This window comes from Aphelocoma coerulescens, chromosome 22 (assembly GCF_041296385.1).
Source record: "Aphelocoma coerulescens isolate FSJ_1873_10779 chromosome 22, UR_Acoe_1.0, whole genome shotgun sequence".
Classification (NCBI taxonomy): Eukaryota; Metazoa; Chordata; class Aves; order Passeriformes; family Corvidae; genus Aphelocoma; species Aphelocoma coerulescens.
In genome coordinates this window covers 3,774,504-3,792,304 of record NC_091035.1, presented here as the reverse complement: position 1 = coordinate 3,792,304, position 17,801 = coordinate 3,774,504, and the positions used below count along the sequence as shown (strand labels likewise).

The 17,801-nt window shown below is 50.4% G+C and overlaps 1 protein-coding gene across 2 annotated transcripts in view; it reads left to right on the top strand.

Annotated features, from left to right (window-relative positions):
- Nucleotides 1–17,683, top strand: part of XPO7 (exportin 7) — a 71,247-nt gene extending 53,564 nt beyond the window's left edge. For both annotated transcript variants that reach the window (XM_069035481.1, XM_069035480.1), the window contains exons 22-28: nucleotides 2,450–2,532; nucleotides 3,531–3,745; nucleotides 9,129–9,267; nucleotides 11,002–11,162; nucleotides 15,613–15,711; nucleotides 16,369–16,496; nucleotides 17,183–17,683. In XM_069035481.1, coding sequence (XP_068891582.1) covers nucleotides 2,450–2,532; nucleotides 3,531–3,745; nucleotides 9,129–9,267; nucleotides 11,002–11,162; nucleotides 15,613–15,711; nucleotides 16,369–16,496; nucleotides 17,183–17,276 — 919 coding nt within the window. In that variant the 3' untranslated portion in view covers nucleotides 17,277–17,683. The remainder of the gene's footprint in view (nucleotides 1–2,449; nucleotides 2,533–3,530; nucleotides 3,746–9,128; nucleotides 9,268–11,001; nucleotides 11,163–15,612; nucleotides 15,712–16,368; nucleotides 16,497–17,182) is intronic.
- Nucleotides 17,684–17,801: the final 118 nt, after the last annotated feature.

The following is a 17,801-nucleotide window of genomic DNA, read 5'->3' as shown; positions in this document are numbered from 1 at the left end:
TGTTGCTGCCTGGTTTTGTTTTCTCTCTTCCCATCTTTTGCTGCTCTAAAAGGGGAACAAGGAGGGGAAAACTGGGAATGTTTTACAGGGAAGCCGATCCCACATTTGGGATTCAGAGCTGCAATCCACCAGCCCTGGATGTTTCCATTTCCAAGGGCAACGCCGTGGCAGGAAACTTAATTTCATTCTTAAAATCTTCTTATTCCCAAAGGAACCTTTGTTTTCCCGGGAAGCTGCTTGGATTTGGAGCTGGAATGAAGGGAGCTTCCCTTCCAGCCCAGAGGGGATTGGGGATGTCCTGTATTCCTTGAGATCAATCCAGAGGGGATTGGGGGTGCCCTGTATCCCTTGGGATCACTCCAGAGGGAACTGGGGATGCCCTGTATTCCTTGGGATCAGTCCAGAGGGAATTGGGGGTGTCCTGTATCCCTTGGGATCAATCCAGAGGGAATTGGGGGTGTCCTGTATCCCTTGGGATCAATCCAGAGGGGATTGGGGGTGTCCTGTAGCCCTTGGGATCAGTCCAGAGGGAATTGAGGGTGTCCTGTATCCCTTGGGATCAATCCAGAGGGACTTGAGGTGCCTGTATTCCTTGGGATCAGTCCAGAGGGAATTGGGGTGCCCGTATCACTTGGAGTATCCTTCTGGATCAATCCAGAAGGCAGAGAGGTGCCTGTATCCCTTGGGATCAATCCAGAGGGGATTGGGGGTCTCCTGTATCCCTTGGGATCAGTCTAGAGGGAATTGGAGTGCCTGTATTCCTCTGGAATTAGGGTGCCTGTATCCCTTGGGATCAATCCAGAGGGACTTGGGGTGCCCTGTATCCCTTGGGATCACTCCAGAGGGAACTGGGGGTGCCCTGTATTCCTTGGGATCAGTCCAGAGGGAATTGGGGTGCCCATATCCCTCTGGAATTGGGGTGCCTGTATCCCTTGGGTTCAATCCAGAGGGAATTGGGGGTGCCTATATCCCTCTGGAATTAGGGTGCCTGTATCACTTGGGGTATCCTTCTGGATCAATCCAGAAGGCAGAGAGATGCCTGTATCCCTTGGGATCAATCCAGAGGGAATTGGGGGTGCCCTGTATCTCTTGGGATCAATCCAGAGGGAATTGGGGGTGCCCTGTATCCATTGGGATGAGCCTTTGTTCTTCCAGCAGGGAGGGATCTGTGTGGGATAATTTGGAATGTTGTCAGGAGGATGCTCTGGCTCCGGTGGGAAGGGACACGAGGTTGAGATTCCAGCTGTTGGGAATCCATCCTGGCAGGCTGCATCTTTGGGATGCAATTCCAGCTGGAAATCATCCAGGGATTTATTCCAGAGGTGCCCAGGGCCGCTCGCTGCCTTTCACTTGGGAGCTGGAGCCACTGGAGGGGAAAAAATGCCCGGCTTGGAATTCTTGGAGCTGTTGGCGAGCCTGGGCTGCTCCCAGGATGTTGGTGTGGCTCTGCCAGGGCAGCATTTCCAGCCCCAATGCCGGAATATTCCCGAGATCCCAGGGATGCAGGCCCCTCCTGGTGTGCCAGCACAGCTCCTCTGTCCCCTGGGCTGTGTCCAGCAGGATTTTCCAGCAGCCCAGGGTGCTGTGGGGAGCTCTGGGAGCACCCCTGGGATCAGGGAGTCCCAGGAGCAGCAGCTCCTGGAATGGTCGCTCCCGTTTTATTCCCAGGGCTGTTGGAGCTGCAGTTTGGAATTCACTGAATCCTGGAATGGTTTGGGTTGGAAAGAGCTTAAATCCCATCCCATGGCAGGGACAGGGACACCTCCCACTGTCCTGGGTTGATCCAACGCAGCCTCGGGCACTTCCAGGGATCCAGGGGCAGCCCCGGCTGCTCTGGGAATTCCATCCCAGCCAGGAATTCCTTCCCAATATCCCATCTAAGCCGTTCTTCTGTCGCTTTGAAGCCATTCCCTGGGTCCTGTCCCTCCATCCCTTGTCCCCAGTCCCTCTCCAGCTCTCCTGGAGCCCTGTTACCACAGGCCTGGTTCCTAGGGTGTATCACCGTGTCCCGCAGCCATAGGGAGGAGGAGGAGAAGATCCAGCAGGCAGGAATTGTGCAGCAAGATTGATTCATTTAATTATTTTACAAACTCTTTTATAGACTTTTTCCTTCATAGTCTAATTGGACAAAGGACCAGCCACCCCTTGGGGGTGATTGGCTAAAATCCTAAAACATCCATTGTCAAAATGTTTTTCCACTGTACCATAAACAAGACTTTTCAAGGCTGCAGGAGTTTGGTTGTTTACATTCCCTGCTCCCTCCTCTGTGAGAGAGAAAAGGCTCTCACGGACTTGGAAAACAGCAAGAAAATCCTCACTGGCAGCACTTCTGGATCTACCAAGGGGCTCTGAGGTGTCCCTGGAATTCCCCTTCTCCAGGTGAACATTCCCAGCTCTCCAAGCCCCTGGATCAGTCCGGTGGCTCTGACCATTCCCTGTTTTCCCGTAGATCCCAACGGCTGCAGTTCGATGTGTCCTCTCCCAACGGGATCCTGCTTTTCCGGGAGACCAGCAAGATGATCACGACGTACGGTGAGCGATGCCAGGGCCTGGAGCTGCCCTGGAGGCATCCATGGACACATCCTGGATACCCTGGGATGTGGAGCTGCTGGAAGCTCAGGGTGGGCAGGGAAAAACAGGGAAACAGGGAAGGAGTTGGCAGCCCCAAGGGGACAGGGAGAATATTCCCATCCTCGGGGTTGGCTGTTCCCACGTGGGATTGGGTTCTGCCGTGGTTCCTAGGAAAGTCGTGGAATTTTGGGTTGGAAGAGACTGTAAATATCCATGGGCAGGGTTCCACTGTGCGGGGTTGTTCCTTGGACACTTCCAGGGATGTGGAATTCTCTGGGAATTCCAGCCCAGCCAGGGATCACTTCCCAATATCCCATCTGATCCAAAGTTGTGCTGGAGAATTCCAGGATGGTTTGGGTTGGGAGGATCTTAAATCCCATCCACTTCCAATCCCAACACCTTCCACTATCCCAGATTATCCCAACCTGGCTTTGGGCACTTCCAGGGATCCAGGGGCAGCCACAGCTCCTCTGGGAATTCCAGCCCAGCCCCTCACCACCCTCACAGGGAGGAATTTTTTCCCCAAATCCATCTGAATTTCCCATTTTTCACCTTAAGGCTGTTCCCCCTTATCCTGCCGAGCCTGACTTTTCCCTGGAATCATTCCCTGGCCATAAATCCTTGGAACCTTCACCCACTCCTCACTCCCCTTTCACTTCCCTGCCCCCTGAAGGACAGGAACCCTGGGAAGATGGGTTGGGATGCACCCCCTGGAACCCCAACTCCGCCTCCATCACAGGGAGCAATTTTTCCCAAAAACCCATTTTTTTCCCCCCCAAAATTCCCCATTCCCCCTTACCCTGCAGAGCCTGACTTTACCCTGGAACCAGGCCCTGAACCCTCTTCCTGGGGCTAAATCCTCACACCCTTCCCTCACCCTGACGGGAGGGGATCCCAGGAACCCGGTTTGGGGTGCGGCCGCTGGAGCGCTGACCCCGCTCCCGTCTCGGTGCACGCAGGGAATCGCATCCTGACGCTGGGAGAGGTCCCGAAGGATCAGGTCTATGCCCTGAAGCTGAAGGGAATCTCCATCTGCTTCTCCATGCTGAAGGCGGCGCTCAGCGGCAGCTACGTCAACTTCGGCGTCTTCCGCCTCTACGGCGACGACGCCCTGGACAACGCCCTGCAAACCTTCATCAAACTGCTGCTCTCCATCCCCCACAGCGACCTCCTGGTGAGCTTCCCCGGGGGTTGGGAGCTTCCTGAGGATTGGGAGCATCCCCAGGGATTGGGAGATTCCCCAGGGATTGGGAGCTTCCCCAGGGATTGGGAGATTCCCCAGGGATTGGGAGCATCCCAAGGGATTGGGAGCATCCCAAAGGATTGGGAGCATCCCCAGGGATTGGGAGCTTCCTGAGGGATTGGGAGCATCCCCAGGGATTGGGAGATTCCCCAGGGATTGGGAGTTTCCGGAGGATTGGGAGCTTCCTGAGGATTGGGAGTATCCCAAAGGATTGGGAGCTTCTCCAGGGATTGGGAGATTCCCAAAGGATTGGGAGCATGCCCAGGGATTGGGAGCTTCCCCAGGGATTGGGAGCATCCCCAGGGATTGGGAGCTTCCCAAAGGACTGGGAGCATCCCAAGGCATTGGGAGCTTCCCAAAGGATTGGGAGCTTCCTGAGGGATTGGGAGCTTCCTAAGGGATTGGGAGCACCTCGAGGGATTGGGAGCATCCCCAGGGATTGGGAGCTTCCCAAAGGATTGGGAGCATCCCAAAGGATTGGGAGCTTCCCCAGGGATTGGGAGATTCCCCAGGGATTGGGAGCATCCCAAAGGATTGGGAGCATCCCCAGGGATTGGGAGCTTCCTGAGGATTGGGAGCTTCCCAAAGGATTGGGAGCTTCCTAAGGGATTGGGAGCTTCCCCAGGGATTGGGACCGTCCCAAAGGATTGGGAGCATTCCAAAGGATTGGGAGCTTCCTGAGGATTGGGAGCTTCCTGAGGGATTGGGAGCATCCCCAGGGATTGGGACCATCCCAAAGGATTGGGAGCTTCCCCAGGGATTGGGAGTATCCCAAAGGATTGGGAACTTCCTGAGGATTGGGAGCTTCCCCAGGGATTGGGAGCTTCCCAAAGGATTGGGAGCTTCCTAAGGGATTGGGAGCATCCCAAAGGATTGGGAGCATCCCAAAGGATTGGGAGATTCCCCAGGGATTGGGAGCTTCCTGAGGATTGGGAGCTTCCCAAAGGATTGGGAGCTTCCTAAGGGATTGGGAGCATCCCGAGGGATTGGGAGCTTCCTGAGGATTCGGAGCTTCCTGAGGATTGGGAGCATCCAAGGGATTGGGAGTTTCCCAAAGGACTGGGAGCATCCCAAGGCATTGGGAGCTTCCCAAAGGATTGGGAGCTTCCTGAGGGATTGGGAGCATCCCCAGGGATTGGGAGCTTCCCAAGGGATTGGAAGCATCCCCAGGGATTGGGAGCATCCCGAGGTGTAGTGGTTTGGTCCAAAATACTCATTCCTGTTTACCCTCTGTGAGATAAGAATTAGGAGAAACGCAGAGCAGGCACCAACCTTGAATGACTATAAAGAAGTTTTTTAACAGACATAAAAGAGGGGAAAAAACCCTAACCACACCTTCAGACCTCTCCTCCTCCTCCCACCTTCCTCCCTTCTCCCACTGACAATGGAAAAAGACAACCCTTGAGATGTTCAGTCTGGTACCACTTCCATCATAACCTTGTTCAGTCCATTTAGGAAGAGAAGTCTCTTCTTGCTCGTGCTGTGAACACATTATCACACCGAGACAGCCGCCCACTTCCAAATATTGTTCAGTCCATTTAGGAAGAGGAGTCTCTCTGATCCCATGTGAGTCCCTTCCCTGACCTGCAGCTTTTCCCACAACTGCTTTCGAGGGTCCAATCTTGAAGTTTTTGGGGTACAATTTTAAGGTTGAGCCATTCAGAAAGAAAAGTTCTCTTCACCCATCTCTGGGAACATTTCATCTCCAAGAACAGAGGCCCTTCTCCTTCCCTGGGAGCAAAGGGTCCTCCTCATCTTCATCTTTAGGACTATCTCTGGGAGCATCTCTAGGAACTGAGGTTTCTCCTTTCCCAACTGGAGCAAAAGTCCTCATCTGGTCCATCTCTAGGAACTGAGGTTTTCTCCTTTCCCATTTGAGACCAAAGTCCTCATCTGGTCCATCTCCAGGAACTGAGGTTTCTCCTTTCCCAACTGGAGCAGAAGTCCTCATCTGGTCCATCTCTAGGAACTGAGGTTTTCTCCTTTCCCATTTGAGACCAAAGTCCTCATCTGGTTCATCTCTCTCTGTCCAAACTTCTCATGAAATTACAGCTGTGTCAGCATCTGCCTATTGCTCACGAGTTGAACACTCCACCCCCCAGATCTCCATGAAATTACAACAGGATACTCTGATATATCACAGCTTCACAACAGACTTTCAGCTTTAAGCATCTCCTCTTTCTCTTCCCTCAGGTTTTCAGCTCTTCACAGCAATAAAAGGGTTAATCTCACCTCAGCCTTGCAGCTGGAATGTCCCTTATCGCTGTTGGTCACCTGCCCGGCCTGGCCCGAGCAGGGGCTGGGCCCACTGGCCCCCGAACGGGGCCTGCAGCCACCTGACCCAGCACCAGAAACGAGAGCGAGCCTGGGGGGGTTTGTCTATTCCTAAGTGTGGATCACAGAGGGGATCACAGCTTTAAGTGGCTCAGAGACTTGTCCATATTCCAAGTGGCCACTGCTAGGTTCTGTCAGGTCATACAGAAAGCTCCAGGAAGAACATCACTTCCAGGACTCAGCTTGCTAACCTATGACACGAGGTGAGGTGACACCGAACCGTGCCCTAAATCAGATCCCTCCTGATGGGAGAGAATTTACTGAAAGTCCTTGCAAGGAGTTTCAGAGATAAACCCAGACTTTTCCTGGAGTTTCAGACATAAACCCAGACTTTTCCTGGAGTTTCAGACATAAACCCAGACTTTTCCTGGAGTTTCAGACATAAACCCAGACTTTTCCTGGAGTTTCAGACATAAACCCAGACTTTTCCTGGAGTTTCAGAGATAAACCCAGACTTTTCCTGGGGTTTCAGACATAAACCCAGACTTTTCCTGGGGTTTCAAGGATAAACCCAGACTTTTCCTGGAGTTTCAGACATAAACCCAGACTTTTCCTGGGGTTTCAAGGATAAACCCAGACTTTTCCTGGAGTTTCAGAGATAAACCCAGACTTTTCCTGGAGTTTCAGACATAAACCCAGACTTTTCCTGGGGTTTCAGACATAAACCCAGACTTTTCCTGGGGTTTCAGACATAAACCCAGACTTTTCCTGGAGTTTCAGACATAAACCCAGACTTTTCCTGGAGTTTCAGAGATAAACCCAGACTTTTCCTGGGGTTTCAGACATAAACCCAGACTTTTCCTGGGGTTTCAAGGATAAACCCAGACTTTTCCTGGAGTTTCAGACATAAACCCAGACTTTTCCTGGGGTTTCAAGGATAAACCCAGACTTTTCCTGGAGTTTCAGAGATAAACCCAGACTTTTCCTGGAGTTTCAGAGATAAACCCGGACTTTTCCTGGGGTTTCAAGGATAAACCCAGACTTTTCCTGGAGTTTCAGAGATAAACCCAGACTTTTCCTGGAGTTTCAGACATAAACCCAGACTTTTCCTGGAGTTTCAAGGATAAATCCAGACTTTTCCTGGGGTTTCAAGGATAAACCCAGACTTTTCCTGGAGTTTCAGAGATAAACCCAGACTTTTCCTGGGGTTTCAGACATAAACCCAGACTTTTCCTGGGGTTTCAAGGATAAACCCAGACTTTTCCTGGAGTTTCAGACATAAACCCAGACTTTTCCTGGAGTTTCAGACATAAACCCAGACTTTCCTGGAGTTTCAATGCTTCCAGGTAGTTGTTTGTTGAGTCTTATCAGAGGAACAGAGCCACCAGTGTGACCCAGGTACAGCATGGAAGGAAGAAAAGTAGGAATGAGTCCAATTATCAAGGTTTACACAGCCTTTTAAAGATATTTTAACCAATAGTTACTAAAAACGTGCATTATTTTCACTTTCCTACCAATCCTTCAGTAACACAGGCAGGAACTGTGGAATTCTCTATCCAATCATCCCAAACCACTTCCACTGCAGAACACAGAGTGGTAGAAGAAGGAGAAGAAGGTTTAGAGAACAACAACAACCCTCCATTTGGATATTTTTCACTTTTCTCTATTTACTACCAAGAGAAGCCCAAAACCTCTGCATTTTTCCCCCTGTGCCAATCTCACCTCGTCGTCCATCACCTCATTCCCACCGCTGCATTTTCCAGTTCCTGTCTGACCGTTGCTCATTTTTTCCAAGGTTGGAGGTTAAACCAGCGTTGTTCAGGGGGGTAAAAACCCTTCAAAACAGGCAGAGAAATACCCTCAGCACTCTGGGTTCCTACACCGAGGGATTGGGAGCATCCCAAGGGATTGGGAGCATCCCAGGAAAGGCTGGAGCATGGACAGGGAGCTCAGAGATTGCAGGGATGGAGGGATTTGTGATGCTCCGGGAACGGGCGGGGTCTGGGTGATGCTTGGAGAGGTGCCACGGAAATAATTCCCAAGATTTCTCTTGGGATGGGTTTTAAATCCCATCCCATTCCCACCTAGTGTGGGTGAGGGTTGGAAAGGCATCGTGCAAATAATTCCCAGGATTTCGGTTGGGATGGGTTTTAAATCCCATCCCATTCCCTCCCCCCCTGCCTTGGATGCCTCCCACCATCCCAGGTTATCCCTTGGACACTTCAAGGAGGGGGCATCCCCAGGGAAATCCATTCCAGCCTCTCACCACCCTCCCAGCCAGGAATTCCTTCCCAATATCCCACCTAAATCTCCCCTTTCCCACTGGGAAGCCATTCCCTGGGTGCTGCTCCCTCCATCCCTCGTCCCAAATCCCTCTCCAGCTCTCCTGGAGCTCCTTTATCCAAACCCCACATCCTGGAGTCAGGATTGTGCTTCCCTGTGGGCTGGGATCTCCATGGAGCCCTGCTCCCAAACCCTGTCACTCCCATCAGCACAATCCTGCCTGGAAAAGCAATTCCAAGGAATAATTCCTGTCCTAATTCCAAAATCAAGGAGAGAGGGCAGCAAGTTTTCCTCCCAATCCTTATTGCTGGGATCTGAAGGGATTCGTGCCACCTCTGGCTGCACCCAGCACGTTCCTGGTTTAATTTCTTGGGATATTTATATGGCCAGAGCTGGAAACACGGAGCTCTGGAGCTGGGAACCCTTTGGAAAAAATCCCAGGAGTGCTGGGAGATGGGGAGGGTGTGTGGCCCTTCCTCAGGGTGATTTTTGGGAATTCAGAGAGCCCATCCTGTCCCCAGGAAAACAAACAGCGGGAAAAACGATTGGATAGAGCAGCGTTGGGAACATCATGGAATGGTTTGTTGGGAGAGAAGAAAAGGTGGGAAATCTGTTGGAATATTCTGGGAGAGAAGTTGATTTGTTCTTCCCAGCACATTCATCAGCACATTCCAGGGGATTCACGAGGGGTTGGATTTAGGAATCCAGGGTGCTTCCACAAGGCCTTAAAACTGGATTTTTCCTCCTTTTCTCACAGGATTATCCCAAGCTCAGCCAGTCCTACTATTCCCTGCTGGAAGTTCTCACCCAGGACCACATGAACTTCATCGCCAGCCTGGAGCCCCACGTGATCATGTACATCCTGTCCTCCATCTCCGAAGGGCTCACGGCGCTCGGTAACTCCGGCTGCTCTCCCGGGGCCTTCAGGGATTCGGGTTGGAAGTGGGAGGAGATTTCGGGGCTCTGAGTGGAGAGTTTGAGGTCAAACATCAAACTGGGAGAGCAGGTGGGGGAGTTCCACCTCTGGGAAAGCTGGAATTGTGGAGAGGGAGAGGTTGGAGCAGTGACCCCAGCGCTGATCCCTTCCAAACGGAGCCATTTGTAGGATCAGGGAATCCTGGAATGGTTTGGGTTGGGGGAGGGCCTTAAAGTCCATCCAGTTCCAATCCCAGGGACTCCTTCCACGATCCCAGGGTGCTCCAAGCTGGCCTTGGGCACTCCAGGGATGGAGCAGCCACGGATTTTCCTCTGGGAATTCCATCCCAGCCAGGAATTCCTTCTCAAAATCCCATCTATCCCAGCCCTGTGGCATTCCCTGTATCCCATCCCTCTAAACAACCTCTCTCCCTTTTAATTCCACCTCCCTTCAGGCCACAATTAAACCCCTCCAGCCTGAACATTCCAGGCTGAACATTCCCAATTCTCCCAGAATTTTCTTCACCCTCCTCTCAGGGAGGAACTCGGGCTGATCCCTGAACAAACAAACACCAACGACCCCAACAAACACCAACAACCCCAACAAACACCAACAACCCCAACAAACACCAAAAAACACCGACCCCAACAACTCCAACAAACACCAACAACTCCAACAAACACCAACAAATCCCAACAAACCCCAATGACCCCAACAAATCCCAACAAACACCAACAACTCCAACAAACACCAACAACTAAAACACCAACAACCCCAACAAACACCAACAACCCCAACAACCCCCAAACAACACTGACCCCAACAACTCCAACAACCCCAACAAACGCCAACAACCCCAACAAATCCCAACAAACACCAACAACTCCAACAAACACCAACAACCCCAACAACCCCAACAAACACCAACAACCCCAACAAACACCAACAACCCCAACACCAACAACTCCAACAAACACCAACAACTCCAACAAACACCAACAAATCCCAACAAACCCCAATAACCCCAACAAACACCAACAACTCCAACAAACACCAACCCCAACAAACACCAACAACTCCAACAAACTCCAACAAACACCAACAAATCCCAACAAACAGCAACAACCCCAACAAACACCAAAAAACACCGACCCCAACAACTCCAACAACTCCAACAAACACCAACAACTCCAACAAACACCAACAAATCCCAACAACCCCCAATGACCCCAACAAACACCAACAACTCCAACAAACACCAACAACCCCCAAAAAACACCAACCCCAACAACTCCCAACAACTCCAACAAACACCAACAACTCCAACGACCCCAACAAATCCCAACAAACACCAACCCCAACAAACGCCAACAAATCCCAACAAACACCAACAAACACCAACAAACACCAACAACCCCAACAACTCCAACAAACCCCAACAACCCCCAACTCCAACAAACACCAACAACCCCAACAAACACCAACAACTCCAACACCAACAAACACCAACAACCCCAACAAACACCAACAACTCCAACAACCCCAACCAACCCCAACAAACCCCAGCAAACCCCAACAAACACCAATGACTCCAACAAACCCCAACCAACCCCAACAACCCCAACCACCACCAACGACCCCAATAAACGCCGACGCTTCCCCGGGGAGCTTTTCCAGCGGCATCCCAACCTGGGGATTTTCTCTGTTCCCACAGACACCATGGTTTGCACGGGCTGCTGCTCCTGCCTGGACCACATCGTCACTTATCTCTTCAAGCAGCTGTCCCGCAGCACCAAGAAGAGAACGACGCCGCTGGCCCAGGAGAGCGACCGCTTCCTGCACATCATGCAGCAGCACCCGGAGATGATCCAGCAGGTACTGCCCCAATTCCCGGGAAAAGCTGGCATTTCAGCACACCAAGCCTGCCTCTGCCCCGCTCTGCAGCAAGGAGGTGTTTGCTGGGAGAAGTGGGAGGAACAGGGAGTTGGTTTTTGGGATAAACGGGGAGAAACAGGGAGTTGGTTTTTGGGATAAACGGGAGAAACTGAGTTGTTTTTTGGGATAAACAGGAGAAACAGGGAATTGTTTTTTGGGATGAATGGGAGAAACGGAGTTGTTTTTTGGGATAAACAATAGAAACAGGGAGTTGTTTTTTGGGATAAACAGGAGAAACAGGGAGTTGGTTTTTGGGAGAAACAGGAGAAACAGGGAGTTGTTTTTTGGGATAAACGGGAGAAACTGAGTTGTTTTTTGGGATAAACGGGAGAAACAGGGAGTTGGTTTTTGGGATAAATGGGGAGTTGTTTTCTGGGATGAACAGGAGAAACGGGGAATTGCTTTTTGGGATGAATGGGAGAAACAGGAAGTTGGTTTTTGGGAGAAATAGTAAAAACAGGGAGTTGTTTTTTGGGATAAACGGGAGAAACAGGGAGTTGGTTTTTGGGATAAACGGGGAGAAACAGGGAGTTGGTTTTTGGGATAAACGGGGAGTTGTTTTCTGGGATGAACAGGAGAAACGGGGAATTGCTTTTTGGGATGAATGGGAGAAACAGGGAGTTGTTTTTTGGGATAAACGGGAGAAACAGGGAGTTGGTTTTTGGGATAAACGGGAGAAACTGAGTTGTTTTTTGGGATAAACGGGGAGTTGGTTTTTGGGATAAACGGGAGAAACTGAGTTGTTTTTTGGGATAAACGGGGAGTTGGTTTTTGGGATAAACGGGAGAAACTGAGTTGTTTTTTGGGATAAACAGGAGAAACAGGGAATTGTTTTTTGGGATGAATGGGAGAAACGGAGTTGTTTTTTGGGATAAACAATAGAAACAGGGAGTTGTTTTTTGGGATAAACAGGAGAAACAGGGAGTTGGTTTTTGGGATAAACAGGAGAAACAGGGAGTTGTTTTTTGGGATAAACGGGAGAAACTGAGTTGTTTTTTGGGATAAACGGGAGAAACAGGGAGTTGGTTTTTGGGATAAATGGGGAGTTGTTTTCTGGGATGAACAGGAGAAACGGGGAATTGCTTTTTGGGATGAATGGGAGAAACAGGAAGTTGGTTTTTGGGAGAAATAGTAAAAACAGGGAGTTGTTTTTTGGGATAAACGGGAGAAACAGGGAGTTGGTTTTTGGGATAAACGGGGAGTTGGTTTTTGGGATAAACAGGGAGTTGTTTTCTGGGATGAACAGGAGAAACGGGGAATTGCTTTTTGGGATGAATGGGAGAAACAGGGAGTTGTTTTTTGGGATAAACGGGAGAAACAGGGAGTTGGTTTTTGGGAGAAACAGGAGAAACAGGGAGTTGGTTTTTGGGAGAAACAGGGAGTTGGTTTTTGGGAGAAACAGGGAGTTGTTTTTTGGGATAAACGGGAGAAACGGAATTGTTTTTTGGGATAAACGGGAGAAACAGGGAGTTGGTTTTTGGGATAAATGGGAGAAACGGAGTTGTTTTTTGGGATAAACGGGGAGTTGGTTTTGGGGATAAACAGGGAGTTGTTTTCTGGGATGAACAGGAGAAACAGGGAATTGCTTTTTGGGATGAATGGGAGAAACAGGGAGTTGGTTTTTGGGAGAAACAGTAGAAACAGGGAGTTGTTTTTTGGGATAAACGGGAGAAACAGGGAGTTGGTTTTTGGGATAAACGGGGAGAAACAGGGAGTTGGTTTTTGGGATAAACAGGGAGTTGTTTTCTGGGATGAACAGGAGAAACGGGGAATTGCTTTTTGGGATGAATGGGAGAAACAGGGAGTTGTTTTTTGGGATAAACGGGAGAAACAGGGAGTTGGTTTTTGGGATAAACGGGAGAAACTGAGTTGTTTTTTGGGATAAACGGGGAGTTGGTTTTTGGGATAAACGGGAGAAACTGAGTTGTTTTTTGGGATAAACAGGGAGTTGGTTTTTGGGATAAACGGGAGAAACTGAGTTGTTTTTTGGGATAAACGGGAGAAACTGAGTTGTTTTTTGGGATAAACAGGAGAAACAGGGAATTGTTTTTTGGGATGAATGGGAGAAACTGAGTTGTTTTTTGGGATAAACAATAGAAACAGGGAGTTGTTTTTTGGGATAAACAGGAGAAACAGGGAGTTGGTTTTTGGGATAAACAGGGAGTTGGATTTTGGGATAAACAGGGAGTTGTTTTCTGGGATGAACAGGAGAAACGGGGAATTGCTTTTTGGGATGAATGGGAGAAACAGGGAGTTGGTTTTTGGGATAAACGGGAGAAACAGGGAGTTGGTTTTTGGGAGAAACAGGAGAAACAGGGAGTTGGTTTTTGGGAGAAACAGGGAGTTGTTTTTTGGGATAAACGGGAGAAACGGAATTGTTTTTTGGGATAAACGGGAGAAACAGGGAGTTGGTTTTTGGGATAAATGGGAGAAACTGAGTTGTTTTTTGGGATAAACGGGGAGTTGGTTTTGGGGATAAACAGGGAGTTGTTTTCTGGGATGAACAGGAGAAACAGGGAATTGCTTTTTGGGATGAATGGGAGAAACAGGGAGTTGGTTTTTGGGAGAAACAGTAGAAACAGGGAGTTGTTTTTTGGGATAAACGGGAGAAACAGGGAGTTGGTTTTTGGGATAAACGGGAGAAACAGGGAGTTGGTTTTTGGGATAAACGGGAGAAACTGAGTTGTTTTTTGGGATAAACGGGGAGTTGGTTTTTGGGATAAACGGGAGAAACTGAGTTGTTTTTTGGGATAAACAGGAGAAACAGGGAATTGTTTTTTGGGATGAATGGGAGAAACGGAGTTGTTTTTTGGGATAAACAATAGAAACAGGGAGTTGTTTTTTGGGATAAACAGGAGAAACAGGGAGTTGGTTTTTGGGATAAACGGGGAGTTGGATTTTGGGATAAACAGGGAGTTGTTTTCTGGGATGAACAGGAGAAACGGGGAATTGCTTTTTGGGATGAATGGGAGAAACAGGGAGTTGGTTTTTGGGAGAAACAGTAGAAACAGGGAGTTGTTTTCTGGGATAAACGAGGAGTTGGTTTTTGGGATAAACAGGAGAAACTGAGTTGTTTTTTGGGATAAACGGGGAGTTGGTTTTTGGGATAAATGGGGAGTTGTTTTCTGGGATAAACAGGAGAAACAGGGAATTGTTTTTTGGGATGAATGGGAGAAACGGAGTTGTTTTTTGGGATAAACAGGAGAAACAGGGAGTTGTTTTCTGGGATAAACAGGAGAAACAGGGAGTTGGTTTTTGGGATAAACGGGAGAAACAGGGAGTTGGTTTTTGGGATAAACGGGAGAAATGGGGAGTTGGTTTTTGGGATAAACGGGAGAAACAGGGAATCGTTTTTTGGGATAAACAGGAGAAACAGGGAGCTGTTTTCTGGGATAAACAGCATTTTTTGCCAGCATTCCACCTCTCCTCAGGTGCAATTCCAAGCCTTGCTCCAAGGTTTTGCTGATGCCAAGGAACAGCAGTTGGACTGCCCAAAAAATGGGCTTTTCCCTGTTGTTTTTTTTTAAGGGAATGCAGTTCTGGTGCTCTCCCCTGGTGCTCAGCAGTGGCAGCACCGTTCCCGTGTGGGAGCAGGGAGTTTTGTTCCGCCCTCGCTGGTGGATCCAGCTTTTTTTGGGGATGCAGGCTGAGTTTTCTGAGGCTAAAAAGAGGAATCTCATCTTCCAAGCCCAGGTTAGATCCTGGCTTCAGCCTGAGGTGGCTGTGGAAGGAAACTCAGGGAAGGATGAGGAGATTCCCAAGGTATTTAAATGCCAGTGTAGGTGGAGATGGGGAAATATTCCCGTGGATGCCTTGGGATGTGTCAGGAATCACCACTCCAGCAGCTCCCAGCACCTCAGGGAAGCTTCCAGCAGTTCATGGAGGCTCCAGATCCTCCTCTTGTCCCTGACGTGGCCTTGGCAGTGCTGGGTGGGTGGTTGGATCCGTGGATTCATGGAATGGCTTGGGTGGGAGAGACCTGAAATATCCCATCCCCCCCCCCAGGAATCTTCTGCTATCCCAGGCTGCTCCAGCGTGGCCTTGGACACTTCCAGGGATGGAGCAGCCACAGCTTTTCCTTTGGGAATTCCATCCCAGCCCCTCCCCACCCTCCAGGGAAGGATTTTTCCCAATATCCCACCCTCTTATGAAGTCACTCCCCTGTCCTGTCCCTCCAGCCTGAATTCCCTGATTCCCAGTGCTCAGAGCTCTGTTCCAGGAGCATCCCAGGTGATTCCCAGCTCCCAGGGCAGGGAGGGAGCTGGGATGGGATGGGATGGGATGGGATGGGATGGGATGGGATGGGATGGGATGGGATGGGATGGGATGGGATGGGATGGGATGGGATGGGATGGAAGGGCTGCCTTTGACCCTCCTTTCCCTATCCCAGATGCTCTCGACGGTGCTGAACATCATCATCTTCGAGGACTGCAGGAACCAGTGGTCCATGTCCCGGCCTCTGCTCGGCCTCATCCTGCTCAACGAGAAGGTAACAGATCCATCCCAGCTGGAAAGGGCTTGGCTGAGGCAGGAGAACATTCCCAGGGAAGCCTTGGAATGATCCCGTGGCCAGGAAGGGTCTCAGCTCTCCGTGGAGCTGAGGAATCCAATGAAATCCATTCAGAAGCTGGGATATTCCCTCCTTATTCCCAACATCCTGGGTGGTTTGTGCTCTATCCCAAAGCCAAGGTCCATGTCCCAGCCTCTGCTCAACGAGCAGGTAAAGGATCCATCCCAGCTGGAAAAGGGCTTGGCTGAGGCAGGAGAACATTCCCAAACATTCCCAGGGAAGCCTTGGAATGATGCTGTGGCCAGGAGGGGTCACAGCCCTCCTTGGAGCTGAGGAGTCCCAACTCCATCCATTCAAAAGCTGGGATATTCCCTCCTTATTCCCAACATCCTGGGGCTGTGTGCTCCATCCCAAAGCCATTCCAGCTTGGCTGAGGCAGGAGAACATTCCCAAACATTCCCAGGGAAGCCTTGGAGTGATCCCATGGCCAGGAGGGGTCACAGCCCTCCTTGGAGCTGAGGAGTCCCAACTCCATCCATTCATCCACCCACGTTCCCTCCTTATTCCCACCATCCTGGGGAGTGGGTGCTCTATCCCAAAGCTGGGAATTAACCCTTCCTTGTCCTGCTTTCCCAGTATTTTTCGGACCTGAGGAACAGCATTGTGAACAGCCAGCCCCCGGAGAAGCAGCAGGCCATGCACCTCTGCTTCGAGAACCTCATGGAGGGCATCGAGCGCAACCTGCTCACCAAGAACAGGGACAGGTCAGTGCCAGCCACTCCTCCTGCCAGGAAAACCTGGAATGGGCACTTTCCCATGGGATTGCCTCGTGGTTGGGCTCCTGGCATGGTTTGGGTGGGAAGGGAGTTTAAATGTCCGTGGGTAGGGACACGTTCTGCGATCCCAGCGTGATCCAGCCTGGCTTTGGGCACTGCCAGGGATCCAGGGGCAGCCACAGCTGCTCTGGGAATTCCATCCCAGCCCCTCCCCACCCTCCCAGCCAGGAATTCCTTCTCAATATCCCCATTTCAGTTTGAAACTTCCCATGGGATTTCTTCATGGATTCATGGCTGGAATCATGGAATGGTTTGGGTTAGGAGGGACCTTAAATCCCATCCAGGGCCACCTTCCACTATCCCAGAGTGCTCCAACCTGGCCTTGGACACTTGCAGGGATCCAGGGGCAGCCACATCTCCTCTGGGAATCCCATCCCCACCCTCCCAGGGGGAGGAATTCCTTCCAGATATCCCCATTCCAATAACAAACCTTCCCATGGACTCCCCCCAAGTGCTGGATCCCCATCCCAGGTGGGCTTTAAAATCCCCACAGACACAACACCCGGGGGGGCGGGGGGGGGTCACTACCAGCTTTTGGGTAGGACCCCACACCCTGTGAGAACTTCCCAATTCCACCCCGGAATGATGGAATCTGCCTTCCCACCCCATTCCAGGTTCACCCAGAACCTGTCGGCGTTCCGGCGGGAGGTCAACGACTCCATGAAGAACTCGAGCTACGGCGTCAACAGCAACGACATGATGAGCTGACACCTCCCTCCGGCAGCTTCTCCTTCTCCTGGCCCCGAGGGCTCCCTTTTCCCCAAGGAAAAAATCCAGGGCGTTCCCAAATCCCCGCCCTTCCCCAGGGCCGGAGCCCTTCCCCAGGGCTGGAGCGCGGCCGGACCCCGAGGGAGGAGGGAGCAGCAGGTTGAGCTCACCTGGGCAGGTGTTTTCCATTGGAAGGGCATCATCCAGGTGCAGGAATTCCAAGGTTTTTTTCTCTCTCTCTCTCTCTCTCTCCTTCTCTCTCTCTCTCCCAGGCTGGAATGTGGAATTGCTCTGCTGCAAAGCCTGCCTTGTATAAAACATGTACATTTTTTCATAACATTTTGGAACAAGGTTTATATTGAGTTTCAGAAAAAGGAGACAAAAAAAAGAAAAAAAAAACACAACAAAAAAAAGAGTCAAAAAAACTGCAAAAAAAAATTTAAAAAAAAAAATCACCCAAAAATTAAAAAAAAAAATCACAAAAAAATCACAAAAAAAAAAACCACACAAAAACCAAAATGATGA